Raw genomic sequence first — 26,051 nt, forward strand, 5'->3', positions numbered from 1 at the left:
AACCAACAACAGACATCATCTCCTCCCTATGCACGGCCGCACACCAACGCAGTCACACAAGCCCACACCTCCTCTTCATCGCGAGTCACATCCCTCCCACCACTGGGCTCTCCCCTTTGCACACAAGCTTTCCGCCAAGCTGAGCTATTCGATGACGGGCGCTTGCAAGAGCCGTGAGACTGCAACGCTGTATCTGCAGCAGCTGACACAGGCCCGTGGGGGGAAGCTAGAGAAGCAAGAGAGAGAGGGAGAGGATTGGGTCTGGCTGCAGGCTGAGCCCTGACCTGCCCCGAGCTCAGCTGCTATGCCGTGCCCGTGCATGATACGGCACACACGCAGGAATTGGTGATCTCGGGGAAGCGGGAGCATGCCAGATGGCGGTGGCCAACTCGTTGAAATTGGATGGCCTCTGATCTGCGTCCTGTATGAGCAGGAGAGGCACAGGCATCGTGGTGACTGGTCATGGTGCGTCGAGATAACACCAGGAGCTCGGGGGGAGCAGCACAGTGGTGGTGTGTCGATCTGGCCTCCTCCAGCTTAATCTATTTCTCTTGGCTGATTGATATCGTGCGTACCAGTTCACCAACGAGCTGGGGTTCCCCACACGCCGTCTACCTGTCATCAGGCTTGGGACGTCCGTCGACGGGACATGACTCTTGAGATCCAGAGCCACGGGAACGAGGTCTAAGAGCAGCCCCACGTGGTAGCAGACATGTAGATGGCTTGTAGTGATGTAAATGATGGCGACGACAAGCCCGGTAACTCATGTCATGAGTCTCGTCCTTGCTGGTGGTCGAGGACGACAACCGTGCCTCGGATCTATGCCTACGTTTGAGGCAAACTAAAAATCATCAGTACATGGACGTGACTCGCATACCAGCAACTCCCTCCACAAGGGTGCTGTGCAGAGGGGACAGGCCTGTCGGCGTTGGTGGTAGCAGAGTGCCACAGTGGTCAAGAGATGGATGGGAAGAACTAACAACCACCAAATGTCCATCACCACCTTCAACTCGCCATGCCCTTTACACAATGGTGAATTGCGGGAGCGGCTCCGCATTATGTCTTCGGCATTGGCGAGGTTGGCAAGAAGCCACAGGCCGGCACTCTCTGTTGGATTGGATCGCCATCATTCCCCATCCGGCCAAGATGAACATGAAAGAGTTTTGGCTGAAGCCATGCCAGACTCTATGATAGCTCCTGTCTGCGCTGCGTGCGGGTCAGGGGGAAACTTGGGTCCGTGAGCACAATACAATCAATGCAAGGCCCAGAGACGGTCGCAGGAGCGGCGCCTGCGCCATGCCCACTTGGCGGCTGGCGGGATAAAACGCCGTCGAGTGACGGAATGGCACCATGGACTCCCGTGGTGGACTTTGTGGAGAGAAACGCTTGTATCAAAGGTGAGCACGGTTTTCAGCCCACGACAGAATAGGGGTCAGTCACTCCCAGTGGGGGGCTTCAACCGACAGGGCGCAAACTATTGCTGTTATCGTGAAAGAGGCTGGAGTCAACTTGGAGAGTCAGTAGAACCAACAGCTTGGCAAGCTATCGGCGAAGGCGAGCCTCGGCTGTTGAATCCCAACGAGGTGAGACATGATGGTCAAATAATAGTCAGGACAGACATCTTGTCCAGAGATGCCGTGGGCAAGCAATCAATCAATCAATCAATGCCCAAACCAAGACTGGGATCTTGACACTCATGGGCCCGTGTAACACGAGCCAGTGTAAGACATTCATCACGGTGCTCCATACACAATGCAATTTGCACTCGAATGCAGAATGACCATGGGGATTCCTGCTGGGTCACTGTCAATTCTCCGTCCGTCAGAACAGTGCATCTGTCCACGTCCACGTGGTGATCGAGTCAAACGGCACTAGCCAAGGCTTGGGTCGCCAGCCTCCTCAAGCCATCTTTAACCGGCACTGGCACTGGCACTGGCAGGCAAGGGTCGGCAAGGCTCTGCCAACCAAACCCAAAAGGTTAACGCTGGCATCTCTCTCCGCGTCGCATCACATCGTGGCTTGCTCTGAGGACAGGTAGGGCACGCGAGATGGAGTCAAGCCCAATTCGGTACAAGTTACGGACGACTCGCGACGACGACGGAGTGCGCCGTGAGGAACCCATGTCGATCTTGAAAAGAGGGGTTGCGAAAGGGGGTGGTCGCCTTCCTTCAAGCAGGGCTTCGGCAGGGGACAATGTGCCATGCCTTGAGTGCCGTCCCACGTGAGAAGCACGCCACATACGGGGATGGCGTGCCGTTCAAAGGCAGTCTCATTTGACGACGCGCCGTCTCTGTGGTCAGTCAACACAAGCGAGATAGCAAGCCGGTCCGGTTGTTTTGTATGATCCCGAGACCGTTGCCCTCGTTTGTCGGCCTCAGAGAATGCCCATCGAAACTGTCATCGAAACGTTGTAGGGCTAGAAGGAAGCGGCCGCGAGCCGAACCCTCTAGTCAATGCCGCACGTGGTTATGGGTCTGGCAGCTCTCGTAGCATCAACTTGGATTGTCAGCAAGGAGCTTGTTCACCGTCTGCAAAGTCGCGAGACTTTGGGAGCCTTGATTGCTGCCCAAAGCATTTTGTCCACTTTCCTGTCTGCTGGGTGGCCCCGAGTGGTCCGCAGTGATTGTGGATATTGCCATCCTGGAATGGTTAGAGGGATCTGTGTTGTGTTCCATGATCGTTCTCTCGTGGGTTTCCCAGGTTGCTGGCACATGGCAAAGTACTTTGTACTTCGCGTGGCCGGCAAGGGATTGAACGAGACCGGCAGAAGAACCCTGCACATTTGATTCAATTGCGCCCCGAGATGATGGTGCATCCAGAACTCAGACGCATGCCTTCAGTCTCTGGTTTCAAAACACTGGTATCGGATACGTTTTAGTGGCTGTTGATCGAAAGGGTTGATGCCTGCAGAGGAGAGGTCGTCTTCATGCGCTAGGGTGAAGCAAGAGACACAAGTCTGTTGTGGTGATACACATCCTTATTGTTAGAAACAGGCTGTCCGTCGTACCGTCGAGCCGCCCTAAGCTGACGATGGCGCTGGATGCGCAGTCAGCCGTCACGCTCCGACCAACAATATGCAAATCGCCCGCTGGTGAGCCGAATGGACGGGTCGACCGGTCCTGTTTGTGCATGTTGATGAAGCGATCCGACCCGATGCCATGCCATGCCATGCCATGCCACATGGCCACATGGGCATCTGTATGGACAACCAACCGTTCCCGTCAGACGGCTCCAAGCACCGCTAGTAAGCAACAACTTGACCCAAGCAACAGCTCCAAGCTCCAGTGGATCATAAGGGTCCCGGTCCGACACATTGGTCACCGCCTTGGACCCTCATCTGCTTGTCTTGGCCGAAGAGAAAAAGAAAGAAAAAAGAAAAAAAGAGCTTCTTCGTCGGCGATGACGTCCGCCTCCGGACGAGATTATCCACAGTCTCGACGACTTGCCGTAATAAGTCCCGGGGTTATTGGGAGGCTTTGGGTCTGTGGCTGGCCTGGAACAATGCAGCTGTGGGAAGGCGCCTTATGTCGGCGTCTAAGCGACCCCACTACTCGTGTTGCAAACGCGTGGCTTCCTCAAACCCACGTGGCGGGCTCCACCAGTGCGACGAGCAGGCTGGAGCCTTGTTGGATTTTACTGCTAGCCCCACACCCTCGCTTTTTGTTTCCGACACCCAAATGGCATTGAGTCGACTGAGTGCTCGGATGTGGATCTCTGCCGAGTATCAACGGTGATTGAGAAAGGCGAGGTTCGAAGTCTCTGCTATCAGCTCTAGCCCTGCCACGGAGGGTCAGATAGCTATTTGGTTGGGTGTGAAGCCGCTTCCGTGCTGTTACTTCAGACTTGTTTGCCAAGAAACCATGTAGATCGTTGCCGAACCCATAAACGATCGCATACCCATCAGTCTGTCGTCGGTGGATTCTGAACAAATCACACGTTGATGTTTTGTGCCGATGCAAGATTGGGTTTGTACTGTAGCTAGACATTGCCGGATCGGATCGTCTAGTCTTGACTTTCGTCCTGAGCCTCCGGGCTCATCTTGCCTGGCTGTGCGAGAACGTTCCGAACTTGCAGGAGGGTTCGGATGAAATCTCTTCCCCTATGGGGCTGGAGGAGGACAGCCTTCTGTTTCATCAGACTGGGCGTTCGGGTTGGGCTCTCCAGTCAACGTTCCGCACAGCGGATTCCTTGTGTGACGAGCTCTGCCATGGGCCACGTGGGAATGCCGACAAGACGGAAAAAAGTGACCAGTCATAACCTGGGCTTTGCTCGAGACTCCTCAGCGACCTCTGCTGTGCCTCATTGGGCAGATGCCTCCCATGATGCCCATCATAAATGAGATGTCAGGTTGAGCGTCTGAGTATCAGGAATTGTCTCTCGTGCGAACCTCAGGTGACCTGGGGCGTTGTTCCCTGTAGAGTAGTCAGCTCGCCGTGCTCCAGTTGCGGTGCGGTGCGGTGTAGGGATTGAATGGTTGAAGGCAACAGTTCTGACACCAAAACCCGATTATTCCCAGGCTCGAGCAGAGGCTTTGGACTCTTGCAAACGACGTTGAAAACCCTTACTGAGCCAATAGTATCGGGCTATGTGTGCCATCTGGCGAGTGAGTTCTAACCACCGGGCCAGCCGTGATGGGCCACCACGCCGAAATTGTCCATGTCCATGCGCTTGATGCGCAAACCAATTTGCTACCAGTTTCCCAGCAAAGCCGTTGGAAGGTTTCGGCGAAATGCGTGTTGTGCAACGACCATTGCCCGCTCAACCGAAATCATGCCAGCAGACGCCGGATGGGCTGATGATGGCTGGGGGTTTTGCCGCCCGATCTCCCAAGGGTGCCACTTCGTCGTCGTTGCAACCGTCGGTCCATCACCTTCGGGATGCCGATGACTTGGGACTAGGGCAGCCGACTGGCTCTGTCCTGGGCATGACGGAATATCGCGTCCCTAGTTGATGGAGCAGCACAAGCATTCTCGTCTCGCACCTGGACTTGCGACACGGCCCGCTCAACACAGCAAGCTGTCTGGGGGGCTCCAAGGAACAGGGGCTTAGCGACGGGAGGCCAAGGAAAATGGCGGCAGATCCTCCGATGTCCTTCTCTTGCCCCCGCGGCATCTTCTCGCTCTGGCATTGGCACCGTACGAGGACCCAGCCGTGAATTTGGAAAGGAGACACTAGCGATACCCTAGCGAAGCGCGCCTACGACAAGGTGGAGGAGCGGTTAACGATTACCGTGACACTAATTGCTGGCGTCGGTCGGTTATGTTAGGTGTGTGCCCTCTCAGCGGCTATTCCTTCCTCGAGCCATCAGCACCAGTAGATCTTGGCGATGAAGCATCTGGCCGCTTTCTTTAGAATCCGGTTGCGATTGCTGAAAACAAGTATCACAATGGGGATGAAACGAGTGATGGGTTGCGTAAGCTGAGGGTCGACTGAATTATTGTGGTTTGGAAAATGATGTGACCGGCCTGTGCCTTCCTTCTTGGTACCTTCGTGTGTTCAGGCAGGAAGGTAGGCGGCTGCTTGCTCCTTCCCAACCCACACCGAGCAATCTTAAAGAGGCTCTGAACATCAACCTGTCGAAGTCTTACTGGACCTCTCCCAGTCTCGATGGCTTCACCTCACCGCTAAATTCATGGTCGTTTCAAAATCACGTTACCCGTGCCAGACCAGGTCGGCTGCTCCGAAATCACAACCCCGTGTTGTGTTCTCCAGCGCGAGTTATGACCGCGTGGCTCGTCGACGGGATTTTGAGTCGAGTTGAATTGCTCGGCCGGCCAAGGTCTGTCACAGGCCCCGGCCCCTGACACGGGACAGATTCCATTTGGGCTTCTAGAAGCTAGGACGAAGCACAGAGGCGCCGACCGTGCAAATCCCAATTTCGCGTCAGGGAGGGCATGATGCGCCCTTGTTCAACCCTCAAACGGTCAAGCGAGTGTGACGTGATGATTGAGCCAAGATGCTGACAGGTTGGCTAGGCATAGATTTCGGCTGCGATATCCGTTGAACTAATGATCGGTGTCCTGGAGATAGCCTGGAGCGGGAACAGAGAGCTGGAACACTTCAGTACCTAACCCCCGTCGAGTCAATGGCGTATCGGCAAACAGCCCTGAGAGCCTTCACTGTCCAATTGGGCCTGCTCTGCACAAGAACGACGGTGTCGGCGGCGCACATTGAGGATCTAAGCTTCACCAGCAACACCCGGTGACAGTTAGCTTGGCACCAAGCATGCGTTTGGCGTTCGTCAACACCCATTTCCCGTCGTCTGGCCTCTCTCAAACGCCACTGTACCATGTGCTTCTCATGCTGCGCTCAAGAAGCACGATGCCACCAAAAACTATCTCGGAGTCAGGAAACTGGGTTAGCGCTGATGAGCATGACAGGGTCCGAAGAAGATGAAGCAAGCATGGCATCAGGCATGTGAGGGTACCCAGACAGGGCCATGCCCGTCTATCAAGAGCGGCTTTGCTTTTGGTCGTCTCGGGGTTCTCCAGCAGCCGTTTCAAAGCGGTGTTTCAGTATTAACCCTTCTTGTTGCTGCCGACGAGACTGACAGGCATCAGCATCCATTGCCAAGTTGGCCTAAAACCGGGCTCCCGTCCCTGTCCCCTCGCGAACTGCTACAGGCGAAAGCCACGGACACCACCAGCATGGAAGGGAGGTGAGAAAGTGCTGATTTACCCCAGCGTCGGTGCACACCAACACCAACGAGACGGGAAGACTCTGGCATTGCTCCGACGGCTGCATGCTCGGGTGCAATTTGCAAAGCAAACCTACCTAGGCAAAGAGGCGGCGCGTGGGGCAGAGTTGGGGTGGGCCATGCCCACAGCGTGGTTGCATGGTTGCAGGGACATGGGCGTTCTCAGCGCATGGCCACAACGTGACGCGGTGGATGGAGGCATTGAGCATGGCTACAGGGAAGACAGTCGGCCGAATGCAGCTTAGGACGGTGGGAGGAATCCCTGGAGCCACGCGCGCCCAAGGGGGCACTTGCAAGGTGGCTGCCCAGAGCAAAAAGGTGCTGCTCCTGGAGAAGATTGGCTGTGGGAGCAAGGCATGCACTGCAGCGCCCAACAGGAGTCCACGCCTGCACGACCTGGCCTGTCTTGAATTAACATTCACCAAGAGAACGGGTTAATGGGAGGTGTCACCTAGTTTCCCCTGCTGGGTTGAGTTCTTTGCTGACAACCTCCAGTGACTCCAGGACCTACCTACAGAGCCAGGATCAGCTCATGGTCAACCTCGCCTGGCTGCTTTGCTGCACTCTCCCTCTCACACTTCATTCGTGTGTTCAGCGGGCTCACGACCCCATTCGTGCTATGCACTAGCCCGGCCGGCCCTTTGTTTCTCATCAGAGGGTCGTACAGGCTTTGCCTCCCCCTTCCCATCCATCCATGTCTACCAGTCTACCTGAGTTACCTCCTACTTACCTACCTCGAGGCAAGCGAGCATTCCATCCTAGATGTCGCCCACCGTAGTGCCTAGCCGACCCACCAAAAAGATTGCAGCAACCATCCATTGAAAGAAATCATGGGAGAGCGCTGGAGGATCAGGCTTTCGGCTGGGCCACTTCGGCGCCAGCTTTGGATGCCTTTGCCCGCTGGACTCAATGGGATTTGCAATGGGGCGCCCGCCTAGGCGACACCCGCCATCGTCGTGGTTGCACAGGGTACGCTCGTGGCGGGCAAGCCACCGGAGGAGAGCCTGCTCGGGTCGCTACTGGCTGGAAAAGGTATTCCAAAGAATGATTCTGACGCTGTCGAAAATGGGGGATTGGGCGGATTTACTGGCCATACGGGACCAAAGATATCAAGCATGCGCTTCCATACCGTCCAGACAGTCCTCGCGTACGCCATGTGCCAGCTAGCGGGCTACTTGTACAAAGTCCGTCTACTCATCCCTCGGTCAGTCAGGATGCGGAGGGGCCAGAGTGACTGTCCCCCGCTTGCGCAGCGCAGACCGCTGCAGATCAGCAAGAGTGATGCAGGCATTCTGCAGACCTCCAGGCTGGGTGTCGAGTGGTCCCCGGGCTGTGAACCCTCAGCAGGTATCATGCCCTAACGCGTTACTTACAGTGCCTTAGCGCAGGTAGCTCCAAATGTGAACAAGAGCGGAGGTGAATTGGGGTCCCAGCGTCGAGGCCAGTAATGCGAGTTGCTAGAAGCGGTGGTCCTTTCTTGGGATCCCAGCCTCTTGGCTCCTGGGCTCGCTCTGGGCAGCAGCTCCACGCCAGAGACTCTCAAAGTCTTGGTGGTTGATGCTATCATATGATTGACCGAGCAGACAAAGGAATACGGCAACTGAGGAGCAGTGTGAGAAGCGAGGTAGGTATGCTGCATCGGCCGGCAGAAGGAGGGCTGATTCCTGACGACGGTCCTTTCATGTCGGGATTATTGCCGAGTGGTTTCTCTGTTGTGATTTCTGATTACCGGCAGCCCCTCTTCTCTGTGGTCGTTTCCCCTCCTTTCACGCATCCGTCCATGTCGGTCGGCTTGCTCCTATGTGCGTGCTGCAGTCGGATCCGATTAGAGTGTGCCCGTACGGTACCGGTGCCCGGCATTCCCATGCACCGGACTGCCTCTAGTTAGTCATCACCGACACTATGGATACCTGAGTAGAGTAGGTGGCTCGCTCACCACCGTCCGTGATTACGTTCCCGTCGGGAGCAGCCAGTTTGACCGAGGCCGGGCTGGAGAGTTTTACTGGTTTGACGCAGCGGGCTGGCAACAGAGCTGGCTGTCTGTCCTCGTCTTGGTCGCCCCCTGGGAGCCCGCCAACCTGCGCTGAAGCATCCATGGAAGCCCGCGGCCAGGGCTGGTGTATCACTGAGCGAACCCCTGTTACACGGCGCACCAAGTACCCGCTACCTAGGTAGGTGATCAAGATGGATGGGGTGGATTGGACTCCATGGATGGTTCTGTGGGCGTTCTCGTCTCGCTCTCGGCCTCAACTGTAATGTAATAGCCCACTCTGTTCTGTTCTGCACCGACCCGACCCTTTTTTTCTCTGTTCATCCATCGCCTCAGCGGAGTCATCGGAGCCCTGGCCCTGGTTCTTTGCCCTCTTTTGACCCTGACCCTGCCCTGACCCTGGCCTTGGCTAGCCCGCTGTTCTCAGCGCCCAGATTAGCCCCGGCGTCCAGTGCGTGGTGCGTGCGTGCGTACCTTGTACGGAGGAGGAGCCCTCAGAGAAAGACACAAACCCACCGGCTCTCGATGGCGCCCTCTCTCTTGGTAGAACATGGGTCTCTAGACGCACGCCGCCTAGACGTCCCCGTCCACCCCTCTCCTCGCACCCCACCCTCCCCTCAAGTGCGCCCATCTCCAGCCAGGGCCGGTCTTGGTCTTGTCTACCCTCTCTCTACCTTGCCTATCCTATCCTATTCTAATCCTGCCTATCCTATCTCTCTGCCCGTGTCCCACTTGCTCTCGCCGCGTCCAGTCCATTTGCCTTCTTATTTGAACCTTCCCGCTGCCGTCACCAGAAAAACTCCCCTCCTTCTAACCTTTCTCGTTCCCGTTAGATGGCCACTCTGTCGCATACTCAAAGGCCCACGGATCACCAGTCTGCCTCTGATACCCTCGAACACGCTGCTCCACGCTCCTCTCTCTCGCTCTCGCATCGGCCGCCTCCTCCAGTTCCGGCCGCTCCTCCCCCAGACGCTCCCTCGTCCGCCGCCGCCGTGGTAGCTCCGCCCGCGCCATCCCACGTCACATCCTCCAACTCCAACTCCAACTCCAACTACGGCCACCGTCATACCCTCTCCTCCGTCTCGAGGCTGAACAATCGCTCGTCCACCAGCATCTTCGCCTTGGCCGCCGCTGCCTTGGATCGCACCCAGAGCGCCATCGCTACCATCTCGGAGCCCTCCATACGGCCTCGACAGTCCAGCGGTGCCCTCTCGCGGCTCTCCCTGCTCACGAGCTCCTCTCCCTCGTCGGAACCCTCCAGCCCGGACAAGTACCATCGTTTGAGAAGCACCTCGAGCCAGTCTCTCCTGGCCGGCTCCAATTTGGACAGCAAACTCGCTCCCCAGGCCGCCCCGGCGAACAATCCGCCCTCCCAGCCCTACTCGTCCACCGACCCGAACCACCCACTTCCGGTCAAGTCTCCCGCTACAGAGAACAAGATGCATCAGACATCCTCGCGCTTGCTGCGCATGACGGACGATGACCGGCCGTTCACAAAGGTACGTGCCCTCGCCCCGCGATCTTGTCTCTCTTCCTGTCCTGGAGTCTCCGCTCGAACCGTTTCCCCCTCGTGTGGATGTGTAACGTTCTGTGCCGTGTCCATGATTGCATTTCTCTGAAACGCTGCCTCTCCCGACAGCTACAAGCTACGACATTGGCTAACCTGGTTTCACAAACAGGACTTCAAGGATCTCTTTGCCACCCTGGTCGTCAGTCTGCTACCGCTCTCGGCTCACCGCGTCCGATTGACAAAGGTCGAGTACACCTTCCTGTCCGAGGATGCTATCAACAACCTCGGATCTCTCAAGTTCTCCCAGTCCAACCGCATGCCCGACCCCAAGGACCCTTCCCGCATTGTCACCACCACCACTACCACGACCTTCTCCATGGCCAAGGATATGGCCCGCTCTATCTGCCAACGTTTCCTCGAGGCCCGTTTTATCGAATCGGCCGACGGCAAGTACCAGCAGGTGTACACAATGAAGGGATCTGTCTGGCAATTGACACCAAAGGGCATCACAGTCCTGGACCGATTCTGTGCCCGAAATGGCATCCAGCAGAAGCAGGTGTCGGAACTTGCTAACCTCGGCGCGACCCAGCTGGTCCTTCTGGAGCGAGATTCTCAGACTGACAAGCTTCTCCACGATCAGGGCACTGTTGAGGTCATCTTCCGTCGCTTCGCCGGTGCTGAGGGTCGCAACGTCAAGCCTACCGTCAACGCCGCCGACTCGGACTCGTTGCATGATTACCGGGACGGTCTGACTGGTGTCAAGATGGCAGCCGAGCGCAAGGTCAATGGAAAGTCGTATCGTGACACATTCACGGGCAAGGCCACGACCGATTGGCTGATGGACTGCTCCACCATTGTCGATAAGCGGGAGACGGTCGAGGTTGCTACCCTCTTCGTCGAGTACGATCTGATGGAGCCCGTGGCCCAGGACCGCGCCTACATGTCCCAGAACCCCGGATGCAATGTCTTCCAGCCCACCAAATACGCCATCTACCAGCTGTCGCAAAGAGGCAAGGACCTGGTCAGCGGTGCGGCCACGCGAGGACGGGCGTCAGAGAGTGAGGGCGGTAACGCGTCGCAGCGAAACGGAATCACTCGGGACTCCAACACGCAGCGACTGGACAAGATCCTGAACGACCCTGCGCTCCGACTTCTCTTCCGCGAGCAGCTCCGCGACACGCACTGCGAGGAGAACCTGTCGTTCTACCAAGACGTTGACGAGTTTGTGCGCAGCTGCAAGGCTGCGACAAGGGCAGCTCAGAAGTCGCCCAACACCACAGCCATGGACAGCATCAAGGAGATTATGGCATCGGCATATGGTATCTACAATGCCTTCCTAGCTCCCGGATCACCATGCGAGCTCAACATTGACCACCAACTGCGCAACAACCTGGCGACACGGATGACCAAGGCTGTCGGGCAGGACGTGGCCATGATCGACACTCTCCAAGAGGTGACGTCTCTGTTCGAAGACGCCCAAAATGCCGTGTTCAAGCTGATGGCCAGTGTAAGTTTGGCTAACGCCAGCCCCCAAGCCCCCACGATGCCCGTTCTCGGACATGCCGACTGACACGCAAAACAGGACTCGGTACCAAAATTCCTTCGCAGCCCCAAGTACGAGCAACAGCTGCGCAACTACGAGTTTGACCTGCTCGGCCGAGGCCCCGAACGGAGCCAGAGCAGATCAAACCGGAAGTAGGGGCCGATGCTAGAGGTTCCGATTCCGAACGCCGACCCGACTTCCCGAGTGAGCAAGTCCGACTAGAGGCCTGGGCCCGGGGCTACAGGACCCTTGTGGGCACGACTCACCCATTCACACCATATGCCTCATTTCACGAGTCATTTGCATACAAACCATTGACTGATTTGGCTACCAAAGTGTTTGCCACTGTCGAAACGATACCACCTAGAGCCACCCCATCTCCTGCATCATCGGTGTTTTTGGTTTTTTTCTTGGTAATTTCTGCTCTATTGTTTTTTCCCTCTCCAATGACCATCCGGCAATGGTCTCTTCGGGCGCCTCCGACCACACCTCTCGGCCGCTTCCTAGCCGCCCAGCCTACCGGTGCCGGACCGGACACAGATCTGCCGCGGTAGCTATATTGGTTCTATGAAGATTTTTTTTCGTTACTGCTTTTCTGGAACCTTGGAGGCGCCCGCGGGTAGACGTTTCTGGTATAAGGTGGCGGAAGAAGAATTACACGGCCGAACATGGGATGGGCACGAGGCAAAGATTGATCGTCATGATGTAACGACGCATCCCGGCTTCTGCCAAAAAGGGTGATTGATCGAGTCGAGGCAACTACTTGATCAAAAGCAGACAAAAAGAAGGGGCCTTTACAGGCATACGGACGCATAGAAAAGGTGGACGCATTGACGACCGACGGCCGGGAATGCGAGAACATGACAAGGGATGGGACGGAAGCGCGAAAGACGTCCTTTCGACAAAAAAATTCGGCGGCATTATCCTTTTTCTCAACTCTTGTTGTTTTATTTGACCCCCCCCCCCCTTTTTTTTTTTTTTTCTTACTTGTTACGGCTTAACGGGATCATGTTGAGAGGCCGAAAGTAATGCATTGCATTGGAAGGAGTCGGGTACACGGCGGGCCAGCGCTGAATACAATTGTACATAGAAAAAGAAACCTGGACAGCCTCTTCTCGAGCTCTATCGAGAGAAGTATGGAAAGGAAGAAATGACAAAAATGAAGCCATCCTCGGGTTGATGTGATGTGATGTGATGTGTGTCTTGGTGGTGACAAGTTATGTGACCCACTCGACTGTCGGTGAAAACCTGCAACTCAAGGGATGATGACGATGCCAATCAAGACCTGGCCGAGTGACTATGAATCATGACTTGTCTTGGAACGCGGCAGTTGTTGGCATGGATGAGATGACCCGGACTATGGGTCGGATAGAAACCTAACAGTCGGGTTGGAAGTCATTGGAATGCCCAGCAGGTTTGGTTTGACAAGTCCAAGAATGTTGTGTTTCCGAATCGTTAGAGTCGAAGAGAGAGGCTGAGGATGATTCAATAGCACGCGATGCGCTACCAATGGGAGACTGAGGCTTGTTTCGAGACTGATGGCATGAACTGGTCGCTTCTATTGCTGTTCCTGAGACCTTGGCAGATGTCGCGATGGTCTAGGCTCGAATCTCACAACGAGGGTGATTGATGATGTCTTCTATTATTAGACTAGATGCATGAAGAAACTAGGCAAAGTCTTTACAGAATCTGCACTAGTATCGTCATAATTCCTCAATAAAATTTGCTCTAATTTTACAATGATCCCTCCTAGATCCCTAGGTTCGGCATCTTCCTTATCTCTTTGACTGCGCGAAGGCTCCCACACGGTACCAGTCTCCACTACTAGGTCACTATCTAAGTCGCTCGCTAGCTTGGTGGCAATGTGTTAGTCCTGTATCTTGATTTGGGTGAGGGTAGAGAGATACTGATCGTAATTGGCTAAGATCCCTGTAAGATACCCAATGGGAGCCTTCGCGCAGTCAAAGAGATAATCTGGAGAGAGGCCTCGAGTTCGTGATTGGTCAGATCGCGAGGACAGTTCCTGAGGGTGAAGCGACAACAACTCATCCCTTGGACAAACCGGCATAATTGATTCACTGTAAAATATTGCAAAGAGCATAGGAAAAGAAAAACAACAAAAGCCTATAGATAAGAACAATATTACACGTCCCAAAGATAACTATCGTGAATATGATGATGAGCAAGCCACGCTCAGTCTTCATCTCGTACCTGCATACTCCTCGCATGGAGGCTGAACAGCAACAACCAATGCAGTAGAAAATGGGCTTTGTTTAGGGTAGACACAACACGAGTCGAAACGGATTTTGCTGATTATTACTCCAAGACATGTCGAAGAAAATAAAGCCTTGTTTCCTTCAAGGGAGAAGAAATTTTGACCTGTCTCAGCCAACCACCTTCTCCGTCCAGCTTCGAGATCATCACCCGATGCTGAAAATAATCTCTCTCTCTTTCTCTCCACCTTGGCGATAAGCTGTTGGTCAAGTTTCAAGCCCTTTTGTTGTGCGTTGTTGCTGCAGGCGTTCAATAATTGCGACAGTTTGTCATTACGCCATCAGGAACAAGAGACATGGTTACGCAACACCACCTTGACAGTTTTTTCCCTTCCAGCTTTTGTCAAAAGGTGGTTGGAGAAAAAGGGAGAGAGCTGTACCCCTCATAAAGATTTCGGTCAAATACAATTCGGGTCTTGGCTCACGTCTAGACTTAGAGATGATAGTCGGAGGAATGCCTTTTTGTTGTTGTGCTTTTTTGCCGGTGAAGACCTCCTCGACAGTCCGACGCAGTGTAGACTCTTTCTCTTTCACCTGCCAATGTCTCACTGTTTGCCCTCCCTTGAGTTGGTGGCCTCATCTCCCCTCCCTTGCGTACTGGAATGATACGCTGACCATCGTGATACCGCTTGTTTACCATTCTTTGGTGACGGGATTGGCTGCGAGACTTTGTCTCAGCCCTCAGGGGGAGGAGGGAGAAAGGGAGGGCCAAGGAGCATTTCCTCTCCGTTGGGGACATGCCGAGCTGAGTCCTCCGATTAGAGATAAAAGAGGCCATCGTCGACGTCCAGAAACCGCATCTTCTTTCCTCACCACTCTCATCATCTCAAGCATCATTCGTCCTTTGAGCCTCTTCGGTTTCAATCCCACACTCGTTCAAACAAACGTTCTCGCCCAAGTCACTCACTTTTGACCAGCTACCCTCATTCCTTGCAAAGCATCTTGCCTTTCGCACCTCTTTCGAAACACCCCTTTTTCAAAGAAACCAACCAACAAAACCTTCAAAATGTACGCCCAGAACGCCGTCGTCCTTGCCCTTGCTGGCCTCGCCGCTGCCCAGACCACCACCACTCCTGGTCCCGTCCCTGTTCCCACCGGCTCTTCCAACGGTACCATCACCGTCACCAAGGTGTACGACGTCTACACCACCTACTGCCCCGGCCCCACCAGCTTCGTCTTTGGCGGCAAGGACTACGTCGTCACTGAGCCTTGCACTCTGACCATCACCGACTGCCCCTGCACCGTCGTCGAGACTCACGCTCCTACCTGGATCCCTCAGCCTCCCCCGTCGTTCCCGGCTACCCCCAGAAGCCCGGAAAGCCTGTCCCTGGCCACCCCCACGCTCCCGGATGTGAGGGCGATGAGTGCGAGTACCCCGAGAAGCCTGGCAAGCCCGTCACCCCTGAGCAGCCCGGAAAGCCCGTCACTCCTGAGCAGCCCGGAAAGCCCGTCACTCCTGAGCAGCCCGGAAAGCCCGTCACTCCTGAGCAGCCTGGAAAGCCTGTTGTCCCCGAGCAGCCTGTCAAGTCTGAAGTTCCTGCTTGTGAGGGTGATGACTGCGCTCCCGTCATCGTCAACGGTGCTGGTGCCATCCAGCTCAGCCTCGGTCTCGCTGCCGTCTTCGGTCTCCTTGCCCTGTAAGCTCTTCAACTCAAGACAAGCACCATTGAGCTGCAAGAGCGTGAAGCAGCTGTTCAGATGGCACGAGAAAAGCATTTTGCCTGTCCGCCTCTGATTGCATCTGACGACCAAACACGCCATGATTCATCACGAGCGCGCAACGACACTTTATTCTTCGATTCTTTATTTTCTTCTTCGTCCTCCTAGAGGAGTAATGATCACTTGGTAGTTTCTGTGGGATTTTCTGCACTCGCATTTAGACCGTGAAGGAGAGGGGAGCTTCTATCCGCCGGCCTCTCTTCTCAGCTTGGGAAGAGGGAGGGAGGAAGAGAGACCATCTATTCCGGGGGTTTGGGAGTTGTTGATCTCCTGAGCTGGCTCTCTTTCCTGGTCTTGTTATCAGGCAAGGGGGTATGCAAGGGAGGAGGGGGTTCTCGATTTTGGTTTCTTGGTAGAAGGGGGAAAGGGGAGATTTGGAAGGCATTTGCATTGCTAGGAGATGATTTGTATCGTTCTTGTAGATACGCAAGGTACCTGACGCAATTTTATCATTATGCCCTTAAAAAGATGCCTTGAGGTTCCATACATGGTTGACGTGAACCGCTCATAACTCATCCTCGTGGCCGCCCATTCTTTGGTTTCTTGGTCTGAAAAGCACATTGACTCCAACCTAAACGCCAAATCCCAACAAACAGCTCTTCAACGGGTCGTGATCATGATTTTTCGTATTGTTGATAGGGGTAGCCATGTTTAGTGTCGTCCAACTCGGAATACCTCTGGTCTTGTGATGGATAAGCACCAAAATGATCTTGAGAGTTGCTGTTGCTGTCGCTATGATACGCAGTGTTGGGGAACCCAAGCCCTGGCTGATCTGATCCTACCCCTAGAGGCTGCACCACCGGGGGGCTTAGAGTACCATTCCGCTGTTGATAATAATCCCCCACGCTTGAAGAGCGCGAGTGGCTTTCATAGGCCAGGTCCGAGCCCATCACATGCTGCCCAGGGCCGATACCTGGAGGGAGGAGAGGACCCAACGGCGCCATTCCTGAGGACTCAGATCCCGTTGGGGTTGGCGACTGGAGGCTCCCAGGAGAGTTGGTCCTCACGCTCTGGGTGGACTGGTTGACCGATACCATGTGAGCCTTTGCGGCAAGCTTGTCGACCAGTGATCCATGAGACTTCTTGAGCGTCTTCTTGACAAATCCTGCCATGAGCATGTTGCACCGCAAGTCGACATCTTCACGGAGGTAGAGTCCTGTCATGGGTGCGCCGAGGCCTAACTCGACGGGTTGCGGTGGCTCTCCTGGCATGGAACCGCCAATAGACCACCGATCACGGATGTCGAGCCCCATGGGTGCGTAGCAATGAGTCTGAAGGCCTTCGGGGAGATCATAGAAGGCACAAGTGTACGAGACCTGACCGGAAACAACACCGCCTGGGAGATAGTCGATGCGGTCGGTGAGGGAGTACCAGACACACCGCTGCTCTTCAGCCGAAGCGTGTGGCGGAGGGGGGATTGAATGACGCTCCTTGATGAGAGGGTTGAGGTCTATCATCTCGAGGTGGTCATGGAGGAAGTCGATAACGACCTGGCGGGTGATGCTCGAGGGCAAGGGCGTGATTGTGGTGAATGTATGCCGTGTCATCTTTGGTGATGCTGATGATGATGAGGGGGTGAGACTTTGGCGTGAAGCGTGATGAGCAGGAGGCACCGTTGATCAAACGGACGCGTCAACCTGTCGAATGACAAGAAGGAACGAGTACCGAGGAACAAGACAAGCGCGGCAGGGAGCGAGACAGTATATGAAACAGAGGCCGTGTCGTGTCGTGCAAGTTGGCAGTCTCTTTGTTGTTGTGCAAGCTGAGTTCCATGCATGATGACAGAGGCTTCCAAAGCAAGCCTAGGTTTCCTCTCGTAATGTGAGACCCTCCCTAGTCGCATCAAGTCGCAAGGTAAGCCACAGTCGTACCGAAGAGCTCGGGAGTTGGCCACTAGCTCCATGGCTTGGCCCAAGTGGGCAATTCATCGTCACCGCGCTTCCCAGACGACGCCATCCTTGGGGTCATCTCCCGCGGAGGAGCGAGCACCGAATCAGATGGTACTTGGGGATATCCAGTGCCGGGATAGACGAGGGCAAGCTCGCTCTTTCGGCCTTAGGCAAGGCATAATAGCCATCGTTACTCAAGAGGGTGAGATTTTAGTCTTGGTTGACCGTGAGGATGATGAGTGAAACGCGGCAACTAAGTCGCCGCGGGAGGAAGCCAGGCCGCACCTTCCATCCCTGGCAAGTTGCGGCTGTGTGCACCGGGTGTCGCGGTCTCGCGTCTACTAGCCCCGGAACCAACACTTGCCGCGCGGGCCTCGGGAGCCGCCTCATCCGGCAGGGAACCACTCAGTGTAACGAAACACCAAAACGGCAAAAACACCTCTCACTCCTCTGAGGCTTTGATTTTAATGATCATAAAGTTATGATCAAATAATACTAATATTCTAGAAAATCATCATAAAATGAGATAATATCCTTAAAGTAGGATAAGTCTGCCCCTAATTAATACTTATAATAAGTAGAGAGAGAAAAAGTCAGGCTCTGGCTAATAAAGACATTGACTTAGGTACTTAAAAGCTGTTGGGCTTATTTATCTATAATGAGTTTGGTTGGAGTAGTATCCAAGCTCTAGCGTGAGGGGGAAAAGAAGTATAGTTATGTCCAGTGAGGGTGTGTTTTATGTCATGGGAAAGCCGACATCTTAGCCTACCAACCTATCTATGGATGTTTGTTTGTGGTCAAGTTTTTCGACCTGATCGATTCTAGTAATGTCTTTGGCCCCGGTCCAGTTCGGCCAGTCCGTCGCGGTCATCAGCTTTGTCGACTTGAACTCGGTAATGGTGTCGAAGATGCAAGTAATCCTTATTATTCGGGTCTGTCCGAAGATCGACTTGCTGCCTTGTCGAACATCCCTTGGTTGTCAGAGTCCATCGGGCTTCCCGTCTTTCCTACGTCCGCGACGTTGTCCGTCGTCGACCTTCGTTCGCCTGTCGACGCTCGTGCTGCCTGCGCAGGCAGACTCAACGACACATATTCACATCCAGCATCAAAAGGCCAAGTTGCAAAATCAGCTCGCCAAAGCGGCAGCAGCACAAAATACCATTTTAGCTTTATATAACGCAACAGTCTCGCCCATCCATGCCATGACATCCATCTCATGTCTGATTATATCCCGGTCCCTTCTGACCATCCCATCGCAATCAAAGCAAGCCTCCCTCCCAGTCTTTTCAAGCTTCCCAGCATTCCATCTTCTGCCCTCCCGCGTGTAAAGGAGTGTCAGGGTATCATTCAAAAGTTTCCCTCTATGTGTATCAACAATGCGCCTGAAATGAGTGTCGTGGTCATGCCAAATGTCCAAAAATGCTAAATATGCCCAGGTCGTTGAATATGCAAAAATGAGTGTCCGTGAATCGTAAATATAAACATGTCGTCATCCAATAGACATTAGTTTAAGGAGTGTCATGAATAGTTGAAAAAGGGATTCGTCGAAAATTAAATGAAGAGCAGCGCCGCCATTGAGAGAAGGGCGACGACGGATGCCAAGCTGGCAGAGATGCGAGAGGCAGCTCCTTCAACTGTGGCAGGTGTCGTCGTCGCTCCGGCAAGAGCCGAAGTGCGCGTCTCAAGGTGTGACTGACGCTCTGAGGTCTCAGTAGCCTTGCTTCCAGGAGCAGAGGCGCCTGTCTCGGTGCCCTCGGTCTCAGTGGCCTTGCCTCCAAGGGCAGAAGCGTCAGTGCCAGCAGCCTCAGTCTCGGTAGCCTTGCCACCCTCGGCTGAAGCGTCTGTGGCAGTCGCCTCAGTCTCAGTAGCCTTGCCTCCAAGGGCAGAAGCGTCGGTCTCAACGGCCTCAGTCTCGGTAGCGTCTGTGCCGAGAGCCTCGACAGAACCGCTTGGTCGAGCAGCCGTTGTCACAGTAGCGGTGGTCTCTGGAGACTCAGACTCAGACTCACGGGCATCAGACTCGCGGGCCTCCGAGTTGCTAGACCCGCCGGTTGCTGTCTCTTCAGCCCCGTCAGTCGCCGAGGTCTCCTCAGCTGCTTCATCATCGTCCGTCGCAGTGGGCTCTTCAGTAGCTTCAGCAGCAACCGAAGACTCATCCTCGGACGCTGCCGTAACACTGGCCTGCGAGTCCTCTGTTGTCGTTACAGCGTCAGCCGCGACCGAACCCGTAGGTTCGTCTTCCTCTTGCTGAGTCGAAGTAGGCTCAGACGCTTCAGTGACTGAGCCCGAATCATCGGTGGTCGCTGCTGCCTCTTCCTCTTGCTGGGTCGAGCTGGGCTCAGACTCTTCAGATGCCTGGCTGGTTGGCTCGGAATCATCTTCGGCAGAAGTAGGACTGGGCTCTTCTGTGGCCTCTGCAGTTGGGTCGACGATCTCCGTGGTTGCCTCATCCTCGTCCTCAGCTGAAGTGGGCGCAGCAGTCTCCTCAGGCCCCTTCGTAGTAGCTGGTGCAGTTGGATCGATAATTTCAGTGGTTGGCTCAAGATCTTCTTCGGTCGTGGTCAGGGCCTCGAATCCGCCCGTGCTGGCCTCGACTTGTCCGGATGTCTCGACATCAGGCTTGCCAGTGACCTGAGACTCGGGGCCGGAATCGGTCGTGGCAGGCTTGGTATCCTCACCCTCACAATAGTTGATGAATTGTCCAAACTTAGGCTCGACATAGGACTGGAGGCCAGTCTTAGCATCGCCCTCGTTTTCAGTGATACAGTCTGTGCAGGCCGCGTAGCTGCCCATGAAAGAAGAACCCTTGGCGCAGAGCTTGTCAGACTTTCCGACAGAGAGAGCGATCTTGTAAGCACCATCGCAGTCATCGAAACAGACTGCAGGGGCAACATCCCGCTTGCTGAACATGTGCATTCCACGGCGCTGGTGGGCGCTGGGGATGTAGTCGTAGGCTTCAGCGACGGAGGTTGTGGTGGTCGTGGTGGTAGGCTTGGGCCAGTCGCTCAAGGTCGTCTGGGAAGCCCAGTTACCGGTGGTGATGGTTGTGAGCGTACCATTGATAACCTTCTCCTCGACAACCTTCTTGAAGATGTCATATGAAAGACCGAAGGCCTCGGGGTTCAGGTTGAAGTATCCCTCAGACGGGGCGTAGTACGAAGTCTCGTTCTTGCGCCATCTGATCTTCTTGAACTTGGGAGCAGGGATACAGTACTTGGGCTCACACAGGTAGTCGTCCTCAGGTGGCTCAGACCAGAAGTTGCATGACTTGGGCTTGGGAGGGCTGCAGACGTAGCCAGGCTTGCAGCCAAAAGTGCGGTCCGAATCGATGGCCAGGGGCTCGGAGTTGCCTGTAGGCTTGGGGCACAGAGTGATGCTGAAGACGGACGAGACGGTAACCGTGGTAGGAGGGGGGTTCACGGTTTGCGCAACAACCAAGGTGGTGGTGTAAACTTGTGTTGGTCCAGGGACCACAGACACAATCGTCTTGCCATCCTTGGTAATTGTGACGGTCTCCGCAGGTAGCTGCTCGGTGACGACCGAGACGACGGTTCTTCCAGGAAGAGTGGTGATCTGACCAGGCTGGGTAACAACCACAGTTCGGACAACAGTCTCTCCTGGGAGAGTCGTGACTTGGCCATCTCGGGTCACCGTCTGGGCCTCCCTGGTGACAGTGGTGACAACCGTTTCGCGTGGTCCGGGAACCTGCTGCGTAACAACTGACACGACGGTGCTTCCAGGAAGAGTTGTGACCTGGCCAGGCTGAGTGACAACCACAGTTTCTCCGGGAAGAGTTGTGACTTGGCCATCTCGGGTTACTGTCTGGGCCTCCCTTGTGACAGTTGTGACCTCGCCATCAAGCGTGACGGTTCTTCCTGGTTCAGTCACAACGATGGTTTCCTCTTCGGTCACGACAATGGTCTCTCCTGCTTGAGTCACAGTCCTTCCCTCTTCGGTAATAACCACTGTCTCGCCATCTTCGGTGATAACAACCGTCTCACCCTCGGTTACGACAACCGTCTCAGGGGGCTTGGTCTCGGTGAGTGTCACAGTTCGTCCCTCAGTCACGACAACGGTTTCTGGGGTGCCAGTCTCGGTGAGAGTGACGGTATGGCCCTCAGTAACGGTGATGATCTCACCATCGTCGGTGATCGTTACAGTGTGGCCTTCCGTAATGGTCCTATCCTGGGTGATAGTAGTACCGTCAGTGATGGTCACGGTATGACCCTCAGTAACGGTAACGATCTCGCCGTCGTCAGTAACAGTGACGGTGTGGCCTTCCGTGATGGTCCTATCCTGAGTGATAGTAGTGCCGTCGGTGATGGTCACAGTCTGGCCCTCAGTAACGGTAACAATCTCGCCGTCGTCAGTGACTGTGACTGTGTGGCCTTCCGTGATAGTTCGGTCCTGGGTGACGGTGGTGCCGTCGGTAATAGTCACAGTCTGGCCTTGAGTTACGGTAACGATCTCGCCGTCGTCAGTAACAGTGACGGTGTGGCCTTCCGTAATGGTCCTATCCTGAGTGATAGTAGTACCGTCAGTGATGGTCACAGTCTGGCCCTGAGTCACGGTAACGATCTCGCCGTCGGTGATGGTTACGGTGTGGCCCTCGGTAACTGTCTCGATAACCTTGTCGGTCACCGTCTCAACAATCTTGTCGGTCACTGTCTCGGTAACCTTGTCGGTAACCCTGTCGGTCACCGTCACCGTCTTCGGGGGCTTTGGAGGGGGAGGATAGCACTTCGTTATGGTCACTGTCGGCTTAGGGGGCAACCGTAGCACTTAGTTACGGTAACTGTCTGCTTGGGTGGTTGGCCATAGCACTTTGTGATGTAGACGGTTGTAGGCGGTTCCCTGCTGCAAGTTCCAGTCTCACTGGTAGTTGGCGGCTCAGTCGAGATAGTTGATGGCTCAGTCGAGGTAGTTGATGGCTCAGTCGAGGTAGTTGGCGGCTCAGTCGAGGTAGTTGATGGCTCAGTCGAGGTAGTTGATGGCTCAGTCGAGCTGGTTGGCGGCTCAGTCGAGATAGTTGATGGCTCAGTCGAAGTGGTCGGGGGCTCAGTCGAACCGGTAGTCGGCTCGGTGGAACTAGTAGTTGGCTCAGTGCAGCTGGTAGATGAAGACTCAGTTGAACTAGTAGTTGGCGGCACGTAAGTAGAACTAGTAGTCGGGGGGACGTAAGTCGAGCTAGTAGTTGGTGGAACATAGGTAGAACTAGTAGTCGGAGGAACATAAGTCGAACTAGTAGTTGGTGGAACATAAGTCGAACTAGTAGTCGGCGGCACGTAGGTAGAGCTAGTCGTCGGCGGCACATAGGTTGAGCTGGTCGTCGGGGGAACATAGGTTGAGCTGGTCGTCGGGGGAACATAGACAGAGGTGGTAGTCGGAGGCACATAGATAGTACTGCTCGTGGTTGGTGGGCCAGGAGGCGGGTAACCCGTGTAGGTCTTTGTGCAACCGCAGTGCTTATCAAAGACCTTGTAAGAGGGAAGCTTCTCGGCTGGTGAGGTTGATGAGGGCTCCTCCGGTTGCTCCTCCACGGATGTCGTCGTCTGAACTTGAGATGTTGGAGGCACCTCGACCGTGTCATGGTCGTTCGGGGTGGATGAGGGCTCATCATCCGGAATAGAAGTCGGCACCTGAGTTGTGGTAGGCACCGGTACGTCGCCATAGACGGGACCATACTCGTAGCTGCCCTCGTAGCCCGTGTTGTCGGGGGCTGTTCCTGAACTCTGAGCGTCGTTTACCACGACACTTGAGCTGCCTTCGGGCTGGACAGCCCTGCGGTGCAGGTTGTCTTTGTTGGCTGGGAGCCTGACAGCTGCAGCGCCCATGGCGCTGAGCATCAGCAAGAAACGCATGGCGGCGAGCGAGTGAACGGCAGCCCCAATAGCGAGCGTGTGTGATGAAAGAACGAGAGTCGGGACCCAAGTTTTCTTCCAAAGATGTCAGAGCTGACCACAGAAGGTAGAGAGAAAGGGAATCCCAAGCCGCTCAACACCGACGAATACGATATATATCGGTCGGATCAGGCTGAGTGAGGTTGGACCAGGGGCTGAGCAAGTCCACGTACCAAGTGCCGACGATGCAGCTGATTGGCACCACTTGCATCGATATCCGCAATTGGTGTTAATCTCCTCTCTTGTCAGCCACTCCGGCGTGTGTTGTTGACACGGCAGGGAAGCGGGTGAGGAGGCAACCGGGCTGCGGCTTGATGCTGTGGATGTCCTTCTGGGGCAGGGCCGGTCCCAATGTGGTGTTGAAGATCGACGTAATCAAACAGCGCAAGCAGCCAAGTGTAAGCTCAAATTAAAGAGCTCCCAAGATGGACATGGGCAGGACCCGAATGAGATGACTGGGACAAAGAGCCAGGGACATGACAAAAGGTCCATTGACCAGACAGACATGAGGGCAGCATGGAGCTAAATGGAGTCTCCATGCCTTGCGGGTACCTTGCCCGAGATTGCTGGCCTTGAGGGATATGGGCCTTGCCATGGTAGGTAGCATGAGCAACAATGCATTTAGAGCACATCGCACATGCAGTGAGCATGGCCCCGGAGGGCAAGGATCTGAACGGGGCACGTACGATTTGCCCAGGGCCAGCAGCCAGGACCAGGACCAGCAGGCATCACGGCTTCAAAAGGCGGTCCACTTGGACAAGGACCTTGTTCCGGGGCCTTAACACTGGGCTGGAGCGGGCAAGAGAGTTCAAGGCTCGGCAAACAAGACAAAGCCAAGGGCCGACAAATGGCGGAGAAGTGACAATATCACATCACAACCCTTGAGAGCTGCTGACGACGCGGCAAATCCATGACCGTTGTAGCCCACCAACGAGGCCCCCCAGCAGGCCAGCTCTCTCGGCGGGGCTGGATGTATGTTGCGATCTGACAGACGCAATTGCTGCTTAGGGCTCAGCCTAGAAGCTCCGCGGACGAGTCGGGCGCAGACGGTGACATTGCTAAGGCAGAGGTTTGCGAGTCAAAAATAGGTAATCTGGTGTCGTCCAGCATGGCGCCATTGATGTTGTGGCTCGAACACGGCAGAGATAGGATGGATGGGCGATGTGAAGGTTTGGCAGAGCTCGTGTTGAAGACGCAAACCTGGAAGCCACGACGAGTTGTGGGAAAGGCATAGGCTGTCAGCGACTCAGAGATGCTTCAGAGGCGCTGGCTTGATGATGCGCCGGCACGCGGGCTGTGATGGACGGGACGTGGTGATGGTGGTGGAGGCGACCATAGAGCATGGGAGAAAGAAGACCGGAATAAGTGGGTCCCACCACCTCACCATGCTCTGTTTTAACTCCCCCACTTCTATATCTAAGCAGGGTCTAAAGAGCCTAAAGGTCTTCTAAAGAGTATTCGTACACCGTAAGATTATCGTACTATCATGCTTCTACTCTCAAGAGTCAGCATCGTACTCGAGTCTCTGCAACAGCATCACAACAGCTCAGACTTGCATTTCTTTCGGTGACTCGAGAGGTGAGTGAGGTTCAGCAGTTCGCGGTAGGCTCCCACCTTCTCAGACTAGCGTCTTTCAACGGGGCGGGTGGGCAGGCGCCACAACCTGTCGGTCAGGGCCTCCTCGACTCTGATTGGCCACAGCGCGAGGTCCCTGGTCCAATCCAGGGCGGAATTTTACTGCGGCCCAGCCCTGTGGAAGCGGAGACCGCAACATGGCTCCTCACGAGGAAGGTAAGCTTCCTCGGACTCCATCTTTGCTGACTCTGCTCCACTGAACCTGAGATGAAACCCACTGTAGCCTGGGAGCCGGGCCTGATGGGAATTGGGATGTGATTGTGGATGTCGGTTCGGTTCAGTTGGATGCAACAGTCATGGGAACGGGTTGCCTACCCGACCTGCTGGCTCTGGCTGGGGCTCGGATCAAATATTGCCCAGCGCATGCCTATTCATCCTTCCTCGGGTCTCGATATTCTTTGTTCCCCACGAAGTAGGCTACCAATTCATGATCAATTCAAGTCCTCTTTCTGCCCTCCCTCCCTTGCTTTCGTGGAACCTCCTTTCATGGCACGACCTCGGTCTTATGCGCGACTTTTGCCCGCCCATTCACTGCGGGGGCCGCGATGAGTTGCGTCCGAAGTGCAGCGGAGAGAGGCGACAGGAGGCTGCCAGCTCACCCTCCTTCCACTGACCCCTGTATCGCAGAATGAAGCCCGATTCGACCAGTACCTCGCAAAGGGTGTGTGGTGTTGGGGGCTGAAACGCGGCAGCGCATTGTTCTCCAGCCACCCGGGCTAGCAGGCTCGGACTCAGAGCACGCCGTCCAAGACAGACAGCCCTTACCTAAACTTGACTACATTTTGCCCTGACCTTAGGATAGAATATACAATTAATTGCCGGGTTAATTCATCATAATACTCAAGTTTTCATATTATGACGATAAAATCTCCCGATATTACTTACCTAACGCAGT

The 26,051-nt window shown here is 55.0% G+C and overlaps 4 protein-coding genes across 4 annotated transcripts; 2 read left to right on the forward strand and 2 right to left on the reverse strand.

Moving 5' to 3' along the window:
- Positions 1-9,520: 9,520 nt before the first annotated feature.
- On the forward strand, positions 9,521-11,896 carry MRS44_006575 (uncharacterized protein; the record flags this gene model as incomplete). The annotated part of the gene is made up of 3 exons (XM_046280510.2): positions 9,521-10,186; positions 10,367-11,704; positions 11,780-11,896. 3 exons carry the CDS (start codon positions 9,521-9,523, stop codon positions 11,894-11,896), a joined length of 2,121 nt encoding a protein of 706 aa, XP_046139819.2.
- A 3,123-nt stretch (positions 11,897-15,019) lies between these two features.
- On the forward strand, positions 15,020-15,654 carry MRS44_006576 (uncharacterized protein; the record flags this gene model as incomplete). Its single annotated transcript, XM_065621817.1, has 2 exons — positions 15,020-15,256; positions 15,322-15,654. 2 exons carry the CDS (start codon positions 15,020-15,022, stop codon positions 15,652-15,654), a joined length of 570 nt encoding a protein of 189 aa, XP_065477889.1.
- Positions 15,655-16,346: 692 nt separating this feature from the next.
- On the reverse strand, positions 16,347-17,279 carry MRS44_006577 (uncharacterized protein; the record flags this gene model as incomplete). Its single annotated transcript, XM_046281491.2, has 1 exon — positions 16,347-17,279. The coding sequence occupies one exon, from the start codon at positions 17,277-17,279 to the stop codon at positions 16,347-16,349; it is 933 nt and encodes a 310-aa protein (XP_046139816.1).
- Positions 17,280-19,172: 1,893 nt separating this feature from the next.
- MRS44_006578 (uncharacterized protein) lies at positions 19,173-23,482 on the reverse strand (the record flags this gene model as incomplete). The annotated part of the gene is made up of 2 exons (XM_065621818.1): positions 19,173-22,340; positions 22,412-23,482. The coding sequence occupies 2 exons, from the start codon at positions 23,480-23,482 to the stop codon at positions 19,173-19,175; spliced, it is 4,239 nt and encodes a 1,412-aa protein (XP_065477890.1).
- Positions 23,483-26,051: the final 2,569 nt, after the last annotated feature.

The sequence above is a fragment of the Fusarium solani genome (assembly GCF_023522795.1).
Source record: "Fusarium solani strain SB1 chromosome Unknown bctg00000003_1, whole genome shotgun sequence".
In the NCBI taxonomy this organism is placed as follows: domain Eukaryota; kingdom Fungi; phylum Ascomycota; class Sordariomycetes; order Hypocreales; family Nectriaceae; genus Fusarium; species Fusarium solani.